The sequence below is a fragment of the Vanellus vanellus genome (assembly GCF_965231255.1).
Source record: "Vanellus vanellus genome assembly, chromosome: 1".
Lineage (NCBI taxonomy): Eukaryota > Metazoa > Chordata > Aves > Charadriiformes > Charadriidae > Vanellus > Vanellus vanellus.
Genome location: NC_138905.1, coordinates 67,838,115 through 67,859,685, shown reverse-complemented (window position 1 = coordinate 67,859,685; position 21,571 = coordinate 67,838,115). Strand labels below are relative to the sequence as shown.

At 47.7% G+C, this 21,571-nt stretch overlaps 1 protein-coding gene across 1 annotated transcript in view; it reads right to left on the bottom strand.

The window, feature by feature from the left end:
• The window catches only part of OVCH1 (ovochymase 1), a gene marked incomplete at both ends in the record, with an annotated part of 37,368 nt that overhangs the window by 10,580 nt on the left and 5,217 nt on the right, over window positions 1-21,571 (bottom strand). Inside the window, 16 exon segments of the mRNA XM_082479492.1 lie at window positions 816-1,037; window positions 2,175-2,239; window positions 6,054-6,154; window positions 7,061-7,091; window positions 7,093-7,136; window positions 7,402-7,518; window positions 8,189-8,261; window positions 8,679-8,859; window positions 9,887-9,968; window positions 9,971-10,020; window positions 12,029-12,125; window positions 13,155-13,282; window positions 14,457-14,590; window positions 14,655-14,770; window positions 18,804-18,889; window positions 20,373-20,457. Coding sequence (XP_082335618.1) covers window positions 816-1,037; window positions 2,175-2,239; window positions 6,054-6,154; window positions 7,061-7,091; window positions 7,093-7,136; window positions 7,402-7,518; window positions 8,189-8,261; window positions 8,679-8,859; window positions 9,887-9,968; window positions 9,971-10,020; window positions 12,029-12,125; window positions 13,155-13,282; window positions 14,457-14,590; window positions 14,655-14,770; window positions 18,804-18,889; window positions 20,373-20,457 — 1,612 coding nt within the window.

Sequence of the window (21,571 nt, the reverse complement as noted above, 5' to 3'; positions counted from 1 at the left end):
TATAAAAATGTTTATATACTACACAGCTTGTACAGCAGACAAGAAAGTTGGCATTTGAATTGCCATTTCGAAGATAGGGGAGCGTGCTACTGCCCTGCATCTTCTCTCTCCCACTTTTGCACCTACTCTGTGTACAGAGCCTTTAAAACAGGAAGCAAAAAGCATTCCCTCCACACATTTCAAAATGGCCCAACTCACTGGAGTAACCTAAACTTTCCGGTAAAGAGCATTAAAGCTCTCGCTTTCATTTTATTTTAGCCTTTTTTTTTTTTTTTTAATTCTGTGGATTGTGTTCATCTAGACTAGTGTCTCAGTGACCGGATTGCACTTCAGCAGGGTCAGGGTGAGGAAGACCATAGCCCTCTGCACGGGAGATAATATATTTTCTGGTATAAAGAGCCACAATCCTGTTTCCCAGATGCTAACGCTTCAGTGTCATCCATTCCACCTCCAAGAGGCAAATAATAAGTACTGTTGTTGCATCTCACTTTGTTGTCACAAAAGGTATGTAGGAAGGGGGGCTGACTTTGAATAAGTCACTTATATAGACAAGTGTCCATAAGGATTTGCCCAAATACCACAGCTTATTTCTTAGTGTGCTAAGAGGGCTCTTCTCCTGCTGGGGGTCAATGCAGCACACTGACACAGGGATGAAGGTCTTCAGCCAAGTTTTCAGCCTGCGCTCTGAAGTTTAACTTCAGTTGCCACACATCGGAGCCATGCAACCGGGGCTGGAAACCCTCTCTGAAGCTAGTCCAAGTGAAAGTGAAAAATTTGTAGGACTGAGTGTCCTCAGCTGGATCGTTTGTTGTTACCTAGCACTTTTCTTCCTTGCTGGCTCTCTTCATAAATCCCAAGAAACTCCTCTTGGCAGTTCAGTGATGATGTTATTGACAGATGCTTTACTATAATCTTTGCCATGCCCTTCAGAGACAGTCGGAGTATCCAAGAGCACTCTGTGCTTCCCGCGTATCCTGATGAGGAAGGAGCAGAGATAAACCCCCAAGGCTCTTCTAACTCCACTTCTGACGCACATTCTGTGGATAAATGTGCACTTCAGTGATAAAAGCATTAAGAAAAGACAGTAAGAGGTTTCTACGAACCCTGCCAATTCTGCCCATGATTAAAGATAGTCTGGCAGGTCAATAAAGTTAGTGGGAAATGGTTTTCCAATATTTAGGGGTTTTTATCTTTTTTTTTTTTCTAAATCTGTTCCTTGCTGGAAGTTTGAACGTCCTGATGTCACTGGCAAGAGCACAGCTACCGCAGCCACTGGAAAGGCACACTTTCAGTTGGCCAAAATGAACGGATCTGATAAAATGCTTGGCCCTACATAGAGCATATATATATATATATATACACACATATACATTTAAAACCCGGTCCCATCAGTTAGATCATTTCTTAGGCTCCAATATTCAGGCTGGTATAAGCCTGCAGGAGTTCTCAACGTACGTGGGCACAAGGCAGTCCTGTTGCCTTGGCCTCCGAAACCCAGGCAGCAGACACAAGCTAGGCAGCACGAAGTAAGCTGCCAGGCCTTAGAGGAAAGCAGACTTGCTTGCAAATTCGCTGAGCTGCGCTTTGAATCAATGCCTGGAAAAAAAGATAAACAGGCACCAGGATACCACAGAATGGCCAGGGTTGGAAGGGACCTCTGGAGATCATCTAGTCCAATCCCCCTGCCAGAGCAGGGTCACCCACAGCAGGTTGCACAGGATGGCGTCCAGGCAGATTTTGAATGTCTCCAGTGCGGGAGACTCCACAACCTCTCTGGGCAGCCTGTTCCAGTGCTCTGCCACCCTCAAAGGAAAGAAGTCCCTCCTCATGTTTAGATGGAACTTCCTATGTTCAAGTTTGTGCACATTACCTCTTGTCCGATCACTGGGCACCCCTGGAAAAAGACTGTTCCCATCTACCTGGCATCCTCCCTTTAAGTATTTATAAGCCTTGATAATATCCCCCCTCGGTCTTCTTTTTTCTAGACTGAAAAGACCCAAGTGCCTCAGCCTTTCAGGTCACATTTGCAGAAAAAAGGAGGACCAGGTTGATCAAGTACCCAGGCTGACAGTCCTACCAAGCTCAAACATTCACTCACTGCTGAGGAAAAAATATATATTTTTTTTAAATTGACCTTGTGACCAGCCTTTGACAAGAGTTATGAAATAGTATACTTTTGTTTATGCCTTTTCTGGATGTCCAGAAAGACAGAATGTCGTGGTTTGGGCTGGACTGGCCACTGAAAGGAGGAGAGCGGGCTTAGCCTGTAAGCTGCATGCACACACAGTGCTGTCAGGTTCAACACTTGTTAAATAAGAGACCAAATCAACAGGGAAATATTTGGAAGCATCTGAGTGGTTGTAACAGAGCAGGAGGGGAGAAAACAAGATCACTAATGAGAAACTATATGTCCCTTTAGTACCAAGCATAATAGGGTTGTCTGCCTCCCAAGGCAGCAATTTTTAAAGTCGTACCCTCTGTAGAGCAGCTTAAATTCCATTTAAGTGTGCTTCCTCCCACATCAACGTTTATGAGCTCTCTGCTGAGATTGGATGCTGACACCACACCGTGTCTCTGTGTGCCTGCACGGGATGCTGAGAGCACAGAAGGGGAGAGCTGAGCCCCTCAGCCGGGTAGGAATCCTTCACATCCAAAAGGGAGACGAGGAACATTTGTCTCACGAGGAAGGTGCTGTGGTGTGAACAGCACTGCGCAGCAGCAGCGACCGTCAGAGGGTACATGTAGGGAAGCACAGCACAGCTTAACCCACAGTGGAAGAGCGCTGAGTTCCGGGGAGGGTACCTTCCCTCCAGCGGAGCTGGCCTTAAAAAAAGAAACCAAACCTCTTCCACCACAGTCTAGATTGAAAAGCAAGGAGTTAATGACATAGCTTTGCACAAGGGCAAGTCAAGGGCTCCTGCACGTTGTTGGAGGACAGGGGCCCTGTGCTGGCACGAGGGGACAGCAGGGGATGGCCGTGCAGGCGTGGAAGGGGGTAAAGCCCAGCAGGCTGAGCCAAAAAAGCTTGCCTCTGGGTTCCTTTTAAAAATTGTTTCTGCATTCAGAGTGACACCCCAGTGCAGGTCATTACAGCACCATGCGCTTGCCGTGACTTTGAGCTCCCCCAGCGATGAGCGGCTGGGCTGAGACAACCCCGCTCCAGTGCGGGAAAGAGCCTTGCGTGAATTTCCAGCCCCTGCTAACCAGCCCTGGAGCTGCTCTGCTAATGGTGACCCCACCGCCGCTGGCTGGGCTGCACTTTCCTGAGGAGAGAAAGCATCCCCGCCTCCTGTTGCTTATCACTTCGCGGGGACCTATTTTCATCTCCATGGTGTGATGTCTTGGCGCACTGGCAAGGATGCCGGTGGGAAGAGGGGGGAAAGCACAGGCTGCGTGCCAACAGCCTGGCTACAGCACAAGCGGAGCCGGTAGCACATCCCCTCCTGAACAGATTGCTTTTTAAAGCCATGAGAAACAGCGTTCTCCAATTTGTTGGCAGAGGTAGTGTCACCCAGTGACTCAGGGGTACTTCAGCCTTTTCATCAGCCTTCCTCCAATGCTGTCACAGTATTGGATGTGGAGAAATATTTGAATGCTTAATAGGCAGGAGGAGGCACATCAGTAGGACAGGGCTGTTTGTTGTGCTTTAAAAGCAGTAACAGGTTGACAGAGCGCCTCACCCGAGACCAGGGCTCTGCTGACGCAAAGTACATGCATAAGAGATTAAGTAATCCTCCCTGCCCCAACAAATTCTGTGCAAAACACAGAAGGTAAAAAACCAATACCACCTTCCAAGGACGGTAAGGGAGAGAGAGCAGATTAAGCAACGTACCCAAGCGCGTACCCAACCCGCGGCATCAGTGTTAACGGACCCCTGGCTCCCCCGCGTGAGCCCACTGCTTCTGGCTACAGCAGAGTCTGTCTTCCCTTAGCTCTGCTCACCAGCCCCCCTCCCTCCCCTCTCCCCTGTGTGTACACACACATGCTCTTTCCCAGGACAAAATCCAGACAGCTGCGTCCACTTGCACCCAGATGTTAGGGGACTCAAGCTTGGGCACTGCCCAGAGCTGCTCCCGAACTGAACCAGCCCCACCACCTTCTGCAAACCACGCGCTGCAGCCTCTGGCACGCGACAGCTCCGCACCGTTCTGCGGTCACCCTGTGGTCACCCCATCCCCATCCGCGCTGGGGGCAGCTTCGCCGGCTGCTCCTGTGCCGAGGTCCCCGGTGCAGCCCCACTTCCCCGCAGCACCCTCTGTTCAGCACCCGAGGAGAGGCACAGCGTGCTTAGAGACAGTTTAATACAAAACTCAGGAACAGTCAGCACGGCCGAGCACTTCCCGCCATAGGAAGGCGAAGTCAGATAACGGAGCCAACGGTCAGTATCTGGCTCAAAGACCCCTCAGGGCTTTGAACCTTTTGTATGAAGCCATATGTAAAAGCTGTATGCAATACTACAGCCTCCGCCTCTGGGAGAGATTTACAGCTACAGAGCTGAGCAATTCCCTGCAGAAACTGCCTGACCTACCGTAAATCCATGAAAGCCATTACAGCCTTCAGAGTCAGTGGTCAGCAGCCAGCTGTGTCAGATCCAAGGATATGGAAGATCTCCAGCCAGCTCCCAGCTTATCTGTGGGGATGGCCTGGCTACCATACAAGCGATGACTTGTTTTGTTAACTGGTTTTAGTTTAGAAGAAAGTTCTTCCTTAATCAGCACCTGTACTAACATTTCTGTTAGGTCAGTGTGGGACTATGAATGATGCCACAAGGGAGAAAGACCAGCAGCTGCAGCACAAAGCAGGAGAGTCCAAGTGCTCATCTGACCTGAGAGTGGAGCATTAACCACAACGTGCTCTTTTCTTTAATATATACTTTAATTTCCTGCTTATAACTGCAGCACACTTTATTCAGGATACAGAAAAAAAAAAAAAAATTATTCCTGTTAGCAGAAGTCCTCCGTTTTTTGCTGGCAACAACAAACTAAAATATAGGTTGGGAAGAAACATGAAAACTCTGTCCAGGATTAGCTCTTTCCTCCTTCTCAAGAAATTCTGTAGGACAATCACAGCTATTCACTAAATGGAGAATTACATACTTGGCCGTACGTGTGCACATGCAGGGAAGGAGGAGGGATAAAGCTCTGGAAGACAAAAGTTTTGCATCAGCAGTTTCTCAGTGCAACTACTTTGAGCCAAAGTGAAACACTTCTCTAGAATGACAAATCAGTTTATTTAACATGGAAAAGAGACTTGAAGCTATCTGGTGCCTCTTTGAAACCTCTCAAATCCCGTCAGATTAAACAAGCTGAAGCAGTGGATTTCTCCATTTGCCAATGAAACTATAAAGCCAAATTCACCTTGACCTGAGGAGCCTCAGCGGGAAAGAAACTTACGGGAAAGAAGAAAAGAGAGAGAGCTGGTGCAGGGGAACAGTATGCCAATGCTGGGTTCACATGGAGCACCTCAAACAGGTTTGCTCCCCTCATTTCTCTGCATGAGAGCACCCCAGTTGAAGAACAGGGGCCTCTTTCTTTTGTACGATACCCACCTCTTTCATGTAATCAGGCTTATTCACTAGGATACGCTACTCTTTCTCTAGCACTTTCTCTGGCAAAATTTATCCTGCAGACTTTCTGAATGTGGTGCTCATTATACCTAGATATACATAAAAGTTCAGTTCACAGTCTTGTCCCAAACTATTCTGCTCAAAGTTTGGGGCTGGTAGGCATTTTCATCAGCAGTTGGCTTTTAGTGAGAAAAGTATCTGTCCAAAGATTATATATTCAATTTGAGAGCCAGAAGTGCTAAAAGCAAGTCTTATGCTTCTGAAGCTCCCATCCCAATTCCCAGTAAGCTTTGTTTAGGGGAAAGGCATGAGGAAGACGAGAAAGTGGGGACTTTCTGCAAGAAGTCATCTGGATTATATTTTTTTTTTCCTCCTCCCTCTTAAGTTGCTTCAAAAAGTCTACCAGATTAAACCTCAATGCACCTGAGATATTTTATGCAAAAGGGTTATATTCAGGACTCGCCTCACTTAGGCAAAGAAAACTCACCTTTCATCAGCAGTCTTATCCAGCCCAGGGAAATCCTCACCCTTGAATAGACCCCCCGGTTTCTTTGGGCTGGCACAGCCAACAGCCCAGCTGACAATACTCTAAAGAGTAAATGGTCCACCTTCCTTGTTGCAAGCCAAGGGGCCACCAGAAACATCCTAGGAACCAAGAGAGAGAGGACTCGTCTCTCATTTGGCCTCTGTACTGCAGTTAAGAAGAGAGCTGCTGCAGATTGCATTTGCCCAAGAAAAAACCTCGGTGCAAGAACAGGCGGTGCAGCTGCTGGTGCAACTCAGCCCTTGTCTGGAATGAAGAGACTGATTTAAAGGTTTGCTTATCAGCGTGGAGTGAAGACTGAGCACAGGCTGCAGACAAAATATGACTGAATAGTGCTCTGTAGTGTTACACATAATTTATGAGTCCACCATAAGATTGCAGTATTGAGCAAAACCCGTATTTTAACTTGACAGTGCCTCAGTCAGAATCACTTCGCCTTTTATTTACTCAGTTGTTCTTACCTGCTTACTTCATGATTTCAGGGAGACTAGTTAGTTCTTGATCAGTGCTCTGAATACAAGAGTTTTATAAAACCAGTAGAAGTCTTTGTAGCTGATCTTAACAAAAGAGTGCTATGAAAGGGTTTCCAAACAAGATACAATGGGAAGGGTTTCACTGGGATGAGAGATGGGACTTGGGAAGTGCAAGGGAAGAACATCTCCTTCTCTGCAGGTCTCATGAATATTACAGTCCAGAGAAAGATTACTAAACTCTGTGGTCCCAGTTCCAAGCAACACTGCACATTGCATGTATATCCCAGACAGATCGACTGCGTCTATTGCTCTTATAAGTACTGTCCACTCCAGGGACAACAAGTTGTTGGAGCTTTTAAATGTGACTTGCTACATGCTCTTCTCCCCTCTGTCCTCCCCAGTCCCTTCCCCTAGATGGTTTGCTGACATCTATATGCAGAATACCTTCAAGAGCACCCACCTTTAGTTTTACCTCACCTGACAGGAGTCCTGGCTTCCCACAGAAACAGCCAACAGAAAGCATCCTGGCTGTGATCCCTCCAGGGTGACTAAACTACTAACTTCTCTCATAGGTTTCATTCTCAAGTGCAAGCACTTGTGTCTGCTGCAACCGCCTAGCTCGGCTCTCATCTGCTTGGGAAATAAATTTGAAGTTAGGTCTGGGCAGAAGAACAAAATACGAGATGGAAATGTAAGTTCTGCTCATAATAGGCAAACATGCAAAATCAGAACAGCCACCTTCTTCAATGACTCCCCCGTCCAGATGCAGTGCAGAGGGAAGAGGAGGAGAACATCTCTGTGCTGTTGGACAGACGCACTTGCCTCCCAGCAGCGTTGTACTCCAGAGGGATGTCTAGCTGCATCAGGGCAACATCAGAGTCATAGCTCAGCATGTCAAAGTGTGGATGCACCACAATGGTTTTCATCTGTCTCACCTGTGACCAGGGCAGAAAAGTAACAAACTGCTGTCTAAGCGCATCCTGAAAGCATACTTGTAAAGGAAGAGGGCAAAAATCCCACAAGCCATGACCAAGCTCAAAATAAGTCATGAAAAGAAACAAACAAGATGCAAGGACTTGGAAGACAAATTGCCCACTTCTCCATTTTTCAGTTGAGCAGATTGCTGGGACAGATTACGTAGATCTCCTGAGCCCAGAGTGAAGGCTGACAGCTTCACTGTGCAAACACGAGCCACTAAGGTTTTGCAGAAGACTAGTCTGTGTCACTTGTGCTTCTTTTCCACATGAATTTCTTCCTCCTCCCCATTAGGAAGGAAGAGTCGGCAAGCTTTTTATAGACAGATATATTGCTCAACACCAAGAGAGCAAGATGGTGAGGACACTCAGTCATCTCTGTTAGATTTTAAGACTTTTTACTGCTAGTAATAAGAACCAGATATAAAACATACTTCTATAAACTGCAAGTTAGCTGAATGACACCAGAGTTACTGGATTCCCTTTCTCATTCCTCAACCCGTGCTACATATCAGTCATTTTGCCTTGCTGTCAATACTGTTCTATCTGTGCGGATAGATCTGTTTTGAGAAGTGCTGTAGGGGCGAATACACCAAAGTCAACGTTTTTAATTACATTGCTTGGTTTTCACCTGTTCTGTTGAATCTCTCAGGGCTCTATCATGGTCTCCTCTTGTCACAGTCCAGTGCAAGAGTTTATTGGATCTGTATAATGAAAGCAAACATATTGGAGCTACTTACAGTCAGCCATACAGCTTCCTTATTCAGCAGTCATACATTCCTTCTGGCTCTTCTCTAATTAGTCACTTATTCCCAGGACTGCTGAGCAAGAGCTTCTCACCGCGACAAATGTGTTGCATCAGTTCTGGCTTTGCTACAGTTCTGATAGCAGATAGTCCAATTAACTTTAACGGATCTCCTACAAGCAAGACCAAACTGTTGCCATCTCTAAAATCAACGATCATGGAGGAAGGGCAGAAGGAAGGTTGCATAGAGGACATGAAGGTGTGAATATAGTTTATAGCTCTCCAGCTGTTTGTGCCTCAGCCTGGAGGAGCAGGAGGAGCCCACAGCATGGAGAGAGGAGCAGAGGTGGCCCGGGGATGTGCTGGTCACACTCACAGCTGCACACAGTTAGTGGCTGTCAGCAGCCACGTGGGGCTGATGACAGCCTCATCACACTGGTAGTCTCCAAGGAGCTTTGGGGTGGCATGCCATGGCCAACAGCGAGGACAGGCCTCCTCAGCCCCACTAACACACTTGAGCAACCACTGGGGAGTAACCAGGGGAAAGCCACCGGTGTCTGCAAAAGAGCCAGAAAACTAGTCATACTTTCACAGACCAGTTTCTTCTTTTCCTAGATAACCTCACACAGTGGATACAGCAAGGCCAAAGACTCAGGAGACATCAAACTCATCTGTTCTGTCTGGAAGTGGTGGGGGAAGGAAAAACAGGTACATGAAAGCTTGAATCCTAAGGAGGTGAGCCCTTCAGAGAGCAAATGAGGGTCTGGCACCGAAAGTAGGTTTCTCCCATCCTCTACCCTCTATCCCCACTCCCAATAGACAGTGCACGCAACCAGAGTGGAGAGGACGTACCACACCTATGGAAAATGGGAGATAGGGCACCTGCCTATCATTTCATCCTGGCAAAAAGTGCACAAAAGGGGACCTGAGGTCAGAAAACATCTGCCTCACTGCATAATCCTCTTAAATGTTGGAGGAAAGCTCCTCAGATGAGATCAACAGAGGAGAATTTAGTTTCTTTACCTAAGGGGACATCCTTCAGAGGCAGCATCGATGTGGTAGTTAATCCTGAACCTTCTCTTCCTCCTCTGCAGGAGAGGAAATAAGAGTTAGCTCTGGCTTGCATCAATAGCTCTGGCTTGTCTCCTCAAAAAAAAAAAAAAAAAAGTCTAAGAGTCTCCACTCTGGAAGGGAGAAGTTATTCGTCCCCTCAAGCAGCAGCTGGCACGCACATTCATGAAAGTAGAAAGCAACAATAACAGACTAGACCCCAGAACCAAGACTCTCCTCTATAATGAGATTTTCAAGGGGAATATCAGACTGGCAGAATTAACAAGGCTGCTTGTTTCAGGTAACAGAAGTTATTCATCTCATTTCTCAGCAAGGAAAAAAAACAACCAACCCACCCTTGATTGATTCATCTCCCTTATTCAGGGAAGAGAGCTCTGCCACAAGTAACTACTCTGTTTTGAAGTTACCTTGACAGAATGCAGCAGGATTAGCCTAAAAAATAAGCCCAGTTGTCTAAGAATAGCTGCAGATGATGCAGACACTTTTAGACACATCAAGCATATCTCTACTAACCTGAAAGAACAAAAATGAACCGGGCTTTGAACCCTCTAAAGCTGTTCTCCCCATCACTTTCAAAATGTACCAGCACGGTACAGCATTCCCTGGACTCAGCACTGGTTTGGGAGTTGAGAATCCACAGAGATTAGCTGTGGAAATGAACAAGAAGCTGTATTTCTAAGATGAGAAATGTCATCCTGTAAGCACTTGTGGCTTTAGCTAATCTAGGTTTCTAAAAAAAAAAAAAAAAAAAAAAACCAAACCCAAAGCCATAGACTTTTGGTGGCTTTCTGACTAAAATAAGAACTTTTGCAGAAGAGGCACCTGCAAAGCAACTTTAATCAGTGACATCAGTAAGCAATAGCAGCCAGAATTAATCTACTACAGTTATGCTACAGGTACACAAAAGTAATCTTAATTTTCTCATAGTGGAATTACAAGTAACCTTCAACAGACAATGTGAATGCCCTTCATTGCACAAAAAAAAAAAAAAAAACCAAACCCAAACCACACTCGAGAATTGTATTTGCCACCACTGAGGGGGGCAAGCAAAGTCTCTCTTGAATGGTTTACATGTACAGGTTGAGGACCGAGAGAACAGCTGTTAGACTTTTTCTTCCTGTTGAGAGCACTCAGTTTGCGGAGCATCTGCAAGTCCCATAATTGCAGCTGGATAGGAAGCTTGCACTTTATTCCAGAGGAACTTTCCTGTAGGAGTCTGAATTTGTGATGGCAAAGCTGTGCTGGAAAGCATCGAGTGAAACATCTGGGATGCTGAAAGCTCTCCCCTGAAAGATTCCAGATCCAAATTTGTCAGCCTTCTTCCCCCCACTTAAATACTCCTTTCCAATGGAAACCAGATTTCTTTTCAAGGAAACTAGTGTTAATACTTATTCAGCATTTGGTAAACATGCAAGTAAATTATCACCACAAAATAGACGGGGGGAGAAGGGGGAAGTGGTTTGCCAAAGATCACTCGTCAATGGCAAACCCAGGACAATTCAAGTCTCCTACCCAACTTATTTGGTGTAAAGAGCAGCACCAGCCCCTCACCACTCTACTCTGTCTTTTGGTTCACATACGAGCCTGTAGAGAGGTAGCCAGAATTCAATTCAAGTATCTTCGCTTCTGAGCACCAGATTGCTTTTCACCTTAAGAACAGATATCAAGCTCGGCTAAAGTGAGTGTGGTGCCTGGAAGTGGTTTTTTAAAAAAAGCTGGGGTGTTAAAGCATGCTTTCACTTTGTCCAAGCAGAAGGAACATCTGGAAATATAGATGTTTAAAAAAGGAAATTTAAGAATGTCTATTTCACTAAAGTTAAAGATTTTTATATTGATAAAACTGAAACAGATTTAAAGTGAGGAATTAAAAAATATTTCCTTTTGAAAGCGTGGGAAAGCAATGCCTCAGGTTAGCAATTTTTCATTAATGAAATTCCAACAGAATTAGTTCAATTCATAAAGAATTCATATCCATTTCAGTGGAATGAGACAGCCATCAACAACTGCTCTTTCACTCTGCCTTGCTTTGAACATTTGTTGTCTTTAGTGACACTTAGAGCAAAATTGCTTTTGCTCTTTCCTTTGATAGGGCAGAGGCCGGATCCAGCAGCATACACTTGTGTGAGCTGCTGGCTCTGAAGCAGAACATGAGCCACAGTCCTACATGCAGCCCTGCAACGCCAGCTGGCCCTCCATAAAAAAAAAAAGCATGGCCTTGGGCCAGGACGTGGTATCTCTTGTGCCAATGGTGCACTTGGCCACACCATGTTGGGCAAGAATCAAGGCTTCAGCAGAAGCCCTTACATTGCCCTTTCAGTGGTACCGAGTAACATAGAATCATAGAATTGTCTAGGTTGGAAGATACCCTTGGGATCATCGAGTCCAACCATCTACCCTGCCCTACAAAGTTCTCCCCTACACCATATCCCCCAACACCACGTCTAAACGTCTCAAACACATCCAGGGAGGGTGACTCAACCACCTCCCTGGGCAGTCTATTCCAATGCCCGGCCACTCTTTCTGTGAAAAATTCTTTCCTAAAGTTCAGTCTAAACCTACCCTGTTACGTGTTACCAGAGAGGGCATATTTCAGTGATAAAATATGCCTGTTTCCACAGAGATTTCTAATTTAAGTCTGAAACAATTAGTGCTCACCCAACTGTTTTTTTTCTTCTTCTTCATCACAGCAAAGAGTAACTGCATCATGACTGCAGCCTGGGCTGAGTTCCGTAGCAAAGTCTTCGAACTCCAGCTGCAAAGCAGACAAGCAAGAGGGAATCATCAAGACTGAAACACTTAGCCCTCTTAACCATGAGCTGGAGAAAAGCTAGATTTCAGAAGAATATGGGCGCAGCTTCTCTTCGTGAATGTGTCGCATTTTGCATCAAAACAATCCATTGGCAATCTTGGCCTGACTGCTCCCTCCTGTGCAGGGCTCCGGAGAGGTCTGCAGAGGATGAGACTGGCCTAAGCTTTGCCTTCAGGCATGTCAACTGTCATCTTTACTGCAACACTTAACGCCTTGTACTTCTGAACGGTCAGCGTCCCACATGGAGTGCCCTTCCAAGAGCTTTTCCTTCAAGCGTGAAGAGCGGGTGATTTTTCCTTTGTTTTGTTTTTAAACCAGACTGCAAGTTCTCAGACCAAAAGAGCAGCAGCAACCCAAGCAATAGGTCTGCATCCCCTCGAGCATCCCTCGGTTTAACGCTGGTTGTCCATCCGTTAGCCAAGGCTGCGGGAGAGAAGAGATGTTCCTGCTTTGAACAATGTAAATGGCAACGTGACTCCTCGTGGACTGGGATGAGCTCGGTGGGATGCTTGCTGCACACAAGCAGCAACAGGCAATAAAAATAGAGATGCAGGTGCTACGAGTGAGAACTATTATCAGGCAGCCCATGCACAATGAGAAGCAGACACTTTCTTATAAGGAGTAGCTTGGGTGGTTTTGACACTGCCTTGAGGAAAAGGCTGACTATATTGTTTGCAACACAGTCTCTACCTTCCCTTTACCCTCAAACCTGTGATGGACTTCAAGGTAAAGCTATCTTGAAATGAGATTGGTGCCTACAGACTTCAAGCGCTTATGACAGTCACAGCCCCTCCATACATAAGTTCGGAGGTGATGTCTAATTGACAAAATATGCCCTGCAAAGAATCGGTGACCTGGAAACCTTGTAATTTAGTCTTGCGTGTCACAGATGTTTCTGACAAGATTTTATTGAATCGCTCACCTGAACAATTCTTAGTGCAGAGGTTTAAGTGCAGTTTCTCCTTTTATTACCTTTACAACATACTCTGCTGGAGCCTCAATGAGCCAGTGGCACTTCGTGTTCCTGGGATACAAGCCAGGGTAATTAGCGGTATCAGTCTTCTCTTCCACTAACATTGCGACTCTCCCACAGCCCGAACCTACAACGCGCAAACGAGAAAGGAGACAATTTAACAGATGGGATTATACGGTACTTTTAATAAATCCAAATCAACAACTTGATTTTTAAGGAACCCAGGCACACTAAGGACAGTTGTTGTTTTAAGGAGGTCAGAAAGGAGAGAAAAGGTGTTTCTACAGCATCAACACAGTCACCTCCTTCAGAGTCCTTATAGGCAGCCATGAAAGTGAGCTTGAAGCTGCGGCCAGTGTTGCTCCAGTCAGAAACAAATATAATGGTGACCTGGTCCAACTGGCAGCAGAGAGGCTGGGAAGACACCCCCACAGGATTTACCTGAGGGAGACAAGGAGTTGGTGGTAAGGGCAGGCTGAACATACATTTATTCAGGCAAATCTTGCAGTGGTTCACTAGGCAAGATCCCATCGGGAAGGTGTCTTCTCGCGCTGAGTGGAGAGACTATTTGGCTTTCATTGCCTATAAAATATTTAGAGGCGGTGCAGGGAAATTAAGGAGATGGGACTTCATCCAAAACAACCAAATATTCCTAGAGGATGAATTGTGTGGACTAAGGATTAACATTATTATCAACACACTCTCATTAGTACTAAGTTAGAGTGGAGAGGCAGCCAGTATTTGCAGGAAATGTTTGTTCTCTCTCGAGTCAGTATTAAGCACACTTTACAGAGGGACAACAACAAGCCACCTTTCTTTTAGTCTCATCTGTACAACTCAGTAATCTGAGTTGCACTGCAGAACCAATTTTGAACCAAGGAAGAGCCAGCCTTTGAGCTGTGTTTCCAACGCACGTGACGCTGGCCTTGCTAACACATCGGAAACTCGTCTGGACATGCACCAGCTAAGCAAGGCTAAACACTCAGTTTACTTTGATACCCAGGATCCGTAAAGAGTAAAAATAGGCATATTGGAGACAAGGCAGAGGGGGCACAGAATTATGTACAGCTGACAGACATTTTTGAAGTGCCCGCCACACTGCACTAGATGCCAGCACAAATAGGAACGTGTCCCTCAGTCGCACCTGCTCTGCTCCATTTGGGTGTTGTCTCTAGCTCTTTAGATTCATAGTGCAAAATACAAAAGGCTTCTCAAAAGTCAGCTAGAATTGCTGTTCTTCATGACAATGAATGACAAGAAGTTACACCCAGTAACCCTCACTTGAAGGTACCCAGACTTACTGATCAGCTCTCTTTTGTTCAAATAGAGGGCCATATAGTCATGGTCACATCCCATTTGGTACTCTGCACCTAATTTGATGAAGTGCATCAACATGATTTTGTCCTCCGGCAGTGTTATATTCCAGGTGCCCAGGCTAGAAGTAAGCAATAGTAAAGGCATGTATCTGCATGGCTGAGCTTAGCCCTTGTCAGTCCCACCATGGGCTGAGAGTCTCCAGAGACTGCTTTCTTGCAAGCATGCACCAGAAGCTGACAACTGAGGTCACCAGCTCCACCTGGTAAACTTTACCATCTTCCCCTTTGGCATAAGCCATCTGGGAAGAGAGTTACCAATAGCAGAGGACTGCTGTGAACTTGCTCAGCACTAGGTGGGGACTGACTCTTCCTTACAGCAACGATAGCTTTGTGTTGCACAACGGACACACCACCAGCCCGGTCCATCACATTTCCCTGCCTCCTGCAGGAGCTGAAAGCCTCTTTGTGTGAGCTGGCATCAATACGGCCAGACCAAAGGATAAAGGGTACAACAGATCTCTAGCCAGCCACAGCCGTTTGGTGAGCACGGCTTGTACAGAATCTGTATTACAAATAGACTTTGTGCCTTCCTGCCTTCCCCCGCAGCGTTATCCTGCCCAGCAAGTGTAGCTGGGGACTGCTGTTGCAGGGAACACACAGCCGCTGTCATCCGGACGCTGCTGAGAGTGGTGCCTGGGCCAGCGGTGGTTGGGGCTTCTGAGCCCTGGTAAACACTTCAGTGGGTGCCCCAAGGAAAATTCGGTCTTTGACTTCTACAACCAAACTACAGTTACCTGTTGTCAGGGTAATTATCCTCCAAAGCCTGGGGGTACTGAATGTGGCTGCTTTCTCCAAAGAGCAGGATGCCTTGGGAAGCACACTCCGCTGGCGCAGGGAGAGGGCTTGGCACAGCAGCTATGGAGAGAAAAGGGTTGTATGGGATATTGCAGTATAGGTACTATCGGTCAAGGCACAGGCTACGGCACTGCAGTTGTTTCAAACACAAAGCGCTTGACACGCAGCTGAGAGAAGCCTCAGATGAGAGCACAGAATTTCTTTCCCAAAGTCCTGCTTAAAAATCCCCAAACTTTCAGGAGTTGTCCCAACAACACAGTGGGCTCACATCCACTCAGCCTGCTAAGAGCTGACGTGGCTACTCCAAGCTCATTTTTAATGAAGCACCACTTTTATCTTGGCCTTCCCTTCATCTTCTATGGGCATTTTGTCTGTGTGAATCCCGATAGCTCTGATTTACAAAGGGTAATGCACCCACTTTGTAGCCACGTGGCTTCTGCTCCTTGCAGTTACTGCTCCCAATTAAGAGCCACCTTCTTAGCTGCAGACAGTCCCCTTTTGAAAGCATAATCATTAAGGATCCCTAGCAAAGCCATAATAGGTTGGGTATTAGTTAGTACCAACACCTCAACTTTGATGGCTATGACAGAAATAACACCGTCTCCTTTATAACTCGTATTAGCCCTCTAATCATCTGTACAGAAAAATACAAGTGGCTGGCGGGGAGTCGCTAGACCTGCGCCTAGCTACAAAAGGCACTTCTGATAAGCCACTAAAACCTCAGCACTTAATACCGTGCCCCTCTTCCCATATGCGCTCACAGTTGGTTTTGATGAGGAGATAACCCCCGATCAATCCTGCATGCCGTTTCAGGAGCACAACAGCGGTTCAGATCTCGAGCTGGCGAGCGCTCAAAGCAGGCTTTTATTAGAGCAGGGCTGGTAGGCAGCGCTCGAGGGACACCTCGCCAAGCCAGAAGGGCTGCATTCAGCCAGAAAGAGGGCCACTTGAGTGGCCTTCTGCTTTTCCTTCAGGGTCGGACCTGCTATTATAACTGGGTTTCTGAAGGGGGACTTATCTGTTTAAACTTTTGGTTTTGCCATCCCACATTATAAGATAACGTACCTCGCTGCTGATGCAGCAGCAGGAAATTCAACAGAACTGCTGTGGGTGGAGGGGAGGGGGGGGACAGCAAAAGCAGGGCAGTGTTTGGATCCCTATCGTGCTAAACAGACAAGAGAGAGGGAAAAAAACCTCCCAGTAGTCACACCTACCGGGTGTCACGTGCTGGGCAATGAAGTCCACGAACACAGCCACCCAGGAAAAGATGCCTGGTGAGCCCTAGGCCACGGTGCTTCTCTTGAGGGTATCCCATCCTCTGGCACAACCCACCCCCCAGGACATCCCACCAGCCAGAGCCCAGGTGCTGCCGGTGCTCAGGCAAGCAAGAGGGCCTCCAGAGTCACCCTGTCCGAACTCCATTAGGAGGGAAAGGTGCCATTTGTTCCTGTGCCAGCAGCATCGACCTTTGACGGTGTTGCATGACTGGCCAGCTTTACCACAGAAGCCAACACAGCCTGGCTTGCTTCTCCCCAGTCACGGGGGCCTGGCACCGTCCCTGCTCATTCAGCTGTGCTTGTTTCATCTAAAACACACCAATCTGTTGTTTCCCTCCCCTGATCTGACTTGCAGTTTGGCAACCTGCTGCTCCCTGTACACAACCCCCTTTTTTTCCCCATGAAAAATGTAAAAATGAGAGCCATTTCACTAACATCAGCTGCAGCTCTGCTTTGAAAATCTTCACACAAGGTCTGAGAGAGGGCAGGGACCTTCTTCCCCAGCTGCTGCTTGGTTGAAAAAAAAAAAAAAAAATACTCATTTAAGTACACCCCAAGGAGACTAGTGATGGCTCGGTCAGCAGCCTTCCCTAGGGCAGGGCAAGACTGGGCCCACTCACATTGTTAGGACCAGCAGAGAAGAGTTTGGCACTGAGCAAACTCCTCTATGGCAGTCCATTGCCCAGTGGGTCTGAGTGAAGGTGTCAGAAGGCTTGAGTGTGTGTGAGGGGACACCAAAGGAGAGGTGGGAACTGCCTTCTTGCCAACCTCCTGGTAGCATTGCCCATGCCAGGCTCCCTTGCCCATTGCCGGGGGTCCCACCACTGAAGGTGCCTCCTGTTGTTAGCAGAGGTGGTGGCACTTGCCTGCAGAGATGGAGGTCCTGCTGTTAGCAAATGCCCAGGGCAGGTCTAGGCAATGGGGCAATCATGTTTCAATCTGCTGCCCGCACCCATACTCCCACCCACAAAAGACTCCTCCGGCCTTCATTATCCTGAAGTTCTTTGTAACGCTGTTGCTCAGCAGAGTACCAACAGCACTCAGTGATGGTGCTTCCCTTTCTCCCCAGGAGAGGAGGTTTTCGGGTGGACAGGACAAGCCTGCTACCCAGCAGGAGCCAGGGTGGACAAGCAGTTACCTTGCACGTGTTCCCTCCCGCTGTTGGGAAAGCCAGCGCACAGCATGGAGCCCCGCAGAGGTAGCAGGTTCCTGCCCCTCATCAGCACACTGCAGGTCTGGCTGTTGATGAGGGGCAGTTCCACCTCCCGCAGGACAGGAGCCAGCATCCCAGCCACCGTGGGATCAGCCAGCCCATGTCCAGCATCTGCAAGACAGCTCGACCCTCTGTCCGAATGATAGCCAACAGCTCCGTTGCCTGGGAGCCGCATCCACCGCTTCCCCACCACGAGCGGCCAGGGGGTCCCACACCATTTTCCTGCCTGATTTTGAGGCAGTTTGGGATCACAGAGCACAGCCAGCTAGGCAGGTGATGCATTGGTTTGCCCTCAGCCAGCTCAGAGAAAGATGCCTCAAAACAGGGTCAGACCAGGTCATTCTCCTGCAGGTTGGACAACAGATATTGCTTTCTTCTCTCAAGCACCCTATCTACAGGGCTGGAGAATTTCAGGGGCCACAACAAAGCTCCCAGTGAGCTGCAAGCGTGAGACCAGCCCTGGCTGGGAGACAGCGCGCTCTTTCCTGGGAGATCTGCTGGGGAGTTGAGAGACAGGGAAATCTTCTCTGTCTCCTCTACTGTGAATGAGCCCCAAACCACCGGGGATGTAAAAATCAAAAGCAACATTCACAGTTTTGTGATATCTAGAGGAGAGAGTATAAAAGAGTATACGTTTTTACGTACAAAGGAACTGTTCCCACTTTTGTAAGACCTTGTAAGGACGGCTGTGCTGGCAGGAGTCCGATACGCACACATGAATATGCACAGCAGCACTGCGAAGTGCAACCTTCCCTAATGTGCTCCAAGGTCCCACGCTGCAGGAAAATGCTGATCTGCACATCCCTACAGGGGCTGGTTCTCTGACAAACAGAGGAGACCTGACGAGCAAAGGGGTACTTGAATTTTCCACCTGGCAGGAGTCACCTTTTCTTACATTTCTATTTCTGAAAGAAAGTGGCTCCTTTCCCTTATCCGTCACCCTTTATTCCTGCAGCCGTGACCAGAAGGCCCTGCCATTTGACTCACCCTCAGACACCTTGCCCCAACCACTAGCCACACAGCCTGGAAGTCTTCATCCCTGAGGGGAAGGCAGGTGGGCTGAACCTCATCCCCTGCAGAGGAAAGGGTCCACAAATGAGCACATGAACCCCATGCTTCCAGGAGCACGTCTGATTTACAGGTACAAACAGCGTCCTTCAAATCACACCGTTCCATTTCTCTCCTTCCCAAAACACCAGTCACATGTGGGTATCTATAAAGTGACATACAATCTGAAGGTAGTCGCATGTAATTGAATTTTTACATGAGGCAAATTTGGAGAGAGAGATCAGGAAGATTGTTAGCTAGCTGTGACTGTTAACTTAAGCAGGATACTTGGGAAGGGGACAAAAGAAGAGGAGGAACAGCATGGCAGAGATGAGAAGACCAGGTTGCCTCTGTGTCGGTCTCATATAGTGTGGGAACAGGCTGGTGCTCATGAGAAAGTCTTTATGTCATTCTCCCCAAAGACCAGTGCAAATCAGACCGGAGGAGTTATGCAGGACATGAAAAACTCAAAAGGTTCGGCTCAGTTCAACCCAGACTCATGTTGGTTAGTTTTTCTTTGATATTGGGGAAAAAACAGATCACACTTCTCCTTGGCTGCCTTGATGGGGTGTTGGCGGTGCCCAGGCTTCAGAAGGGCTGAGCAGGGAGCTCTGGAGTTTCCTCAAGGGTTGTCCATACAGCTCAGATGCTGTCAAGCCCGGTTCATGGCTAGAGACCCATCTGTTTAGCCCCAGGGTACGGGTACACAGGCAGCCCTCAAGCAGCTTTCCTTACACTGCCTGCCAGGATGTCTGAGCCCCAAAATGAACATTTCTTGGGCCTTATTTCCCTTATTCCTGCCATTATGGGCAAACCATAAGGCTATCACTGCCTGAACCAGCGATTTGAGACACGACAGTGACAGAAGGTTATTTTATGTTGGCTGATCTGCCATCTGATGGTGACAGGCAGTCATGGCCAGTTGGCTGTAACCCATCGTAGCTCTATACAACTTGGGGAACTGCCTTTGAAAATCCTAGGAAGTTAGGGACTTGTGCCACTTCCCCGACTCCGCCACCCTAAAATTACCTCCAGAGGATTTGCCTTTGCCTGCCAAAGTACTGGGAGCGAGCAGGTTTTAACCCAGCCTGCTTCTCAGTGAGCAGGACCCTTGCAGCCCATTGCCAGCTGATAGCCCAGGGCTATGGCCAGCAGGAAGCCGATGGTTCTCCAGCAGCTAGCTGGGAGCTAGCGTTGGCACAATGGGGCTGAAGGAAACTCCGCTGGTACGACGTGTACGAGGGGAACACAAGGGCACACAGGAATCCGGTGCACGAAGAAAGCATGGGCATAGCCAGAGCACAGACACTGGACCGAGGGACAAACTTCTGCGACAATTAATCACAGCCTAGGACAAGAATTAACCCAATTGTGTTACTTCAGTAACAAATAAAGGCATAACTGAGGGGACGTTTCTTTAGCACGGAGAACATGAGAATGGAAGGAAGAAGAGTGTTTTTGCTGGACCAGCACATCAGATGAGGGCTTTGCCTGCGTAAAGCACCCTACCACAGTAGCAGCTCATCCCCTTGGGGTCCCGCTTACCGTACTGGGCTGGGCGCAGCAGGGCCACGTCGCAATCCATGTAGTGTAGCTGGTCGAATGCGGAGCGGACGATGACATGTGAGAAGGGGATGCTTTGCTCCTGCCTGTCTGCATGCTGGAGATGACTGTCCCACGCTGTCACCACCGGGATCTTCAGGAGTTTTGTGATGGAAAAAAAACAATGCCAGGTTGACGAGGGAAGGGGCTGCTGCCACAAAGCAAACCTTCTCCTGCGAGTTCCCACCCTGACACTGAGGCTGCAACCCCACAACGTGCTCCCGCCCCGGGAACTGGGGCTGGCCTTCACTAACAGGACTTTCAACAGGGCTGATTTCACATCACAACAATGCAGAGGATCCCCTGAGCTCCAGCTGGAAAGACTCACTTTTAAATGGATAAATAGGCTTCTTGTTTCATCTGTTACCCATCAAGCCATTGTTCTTACCTGGGCAGCGCAGAGCTGCCAGAAGGCCAGGGAAGGTGCCAGCAGATTTCATTGCCTCCAGCTTGGTACAGGGAAAAGGACAGTTTATCTTTCACCTTGGGACTCACAGAACCCCTATGCCATTTTTGGCCTTGAAACATCAAGCTCAGCCTTTGTTACCTGCAGTCTGGGATCCTAAAAGGCACGTGAGAAGCCTTAAAAGCAACGGGAACTGACTGCCTGAGTCATTTTGGCCCCATAAATCCTCCTTTCTAATGTTGTTATCAGTGCATTTAGGAGATGAGCAGAGGCCCACATTTGAGAGCTTTGCGATTATTTTAAGCAGCTACGTGTAGTTTAAATTAATGCTAGGCAAGTGTATGCCCATTATCTTTTTTCTGCATCTTTTATAAGCAATATAATATCACAGTTAAACTTGGAGCAGTCAACTCCAACAGTCAAAACCCCTTTCGGTATTTCTTTTAGCGACTAGGTAGATAGCTGTGCCATCAGAGCAGCCCAGTAAATAGTTGGGCAGTAGATCCCATCTTCAGCAAACCAGATTTTTTGCAAAGGAGTTTACTCTCCTCTAGAGACCCAGCCAGCGCACTGGGGTGTGGGGTGGGACAGTTTTGCACTCAATGGGAGACGTGAATTGCGTTCATTGATCCGCCTGGTACCGGGCACTGTGAGAGCCACCCACAGCAGCTGCACAACTCATCTGTGTTTCGGCTGTCAG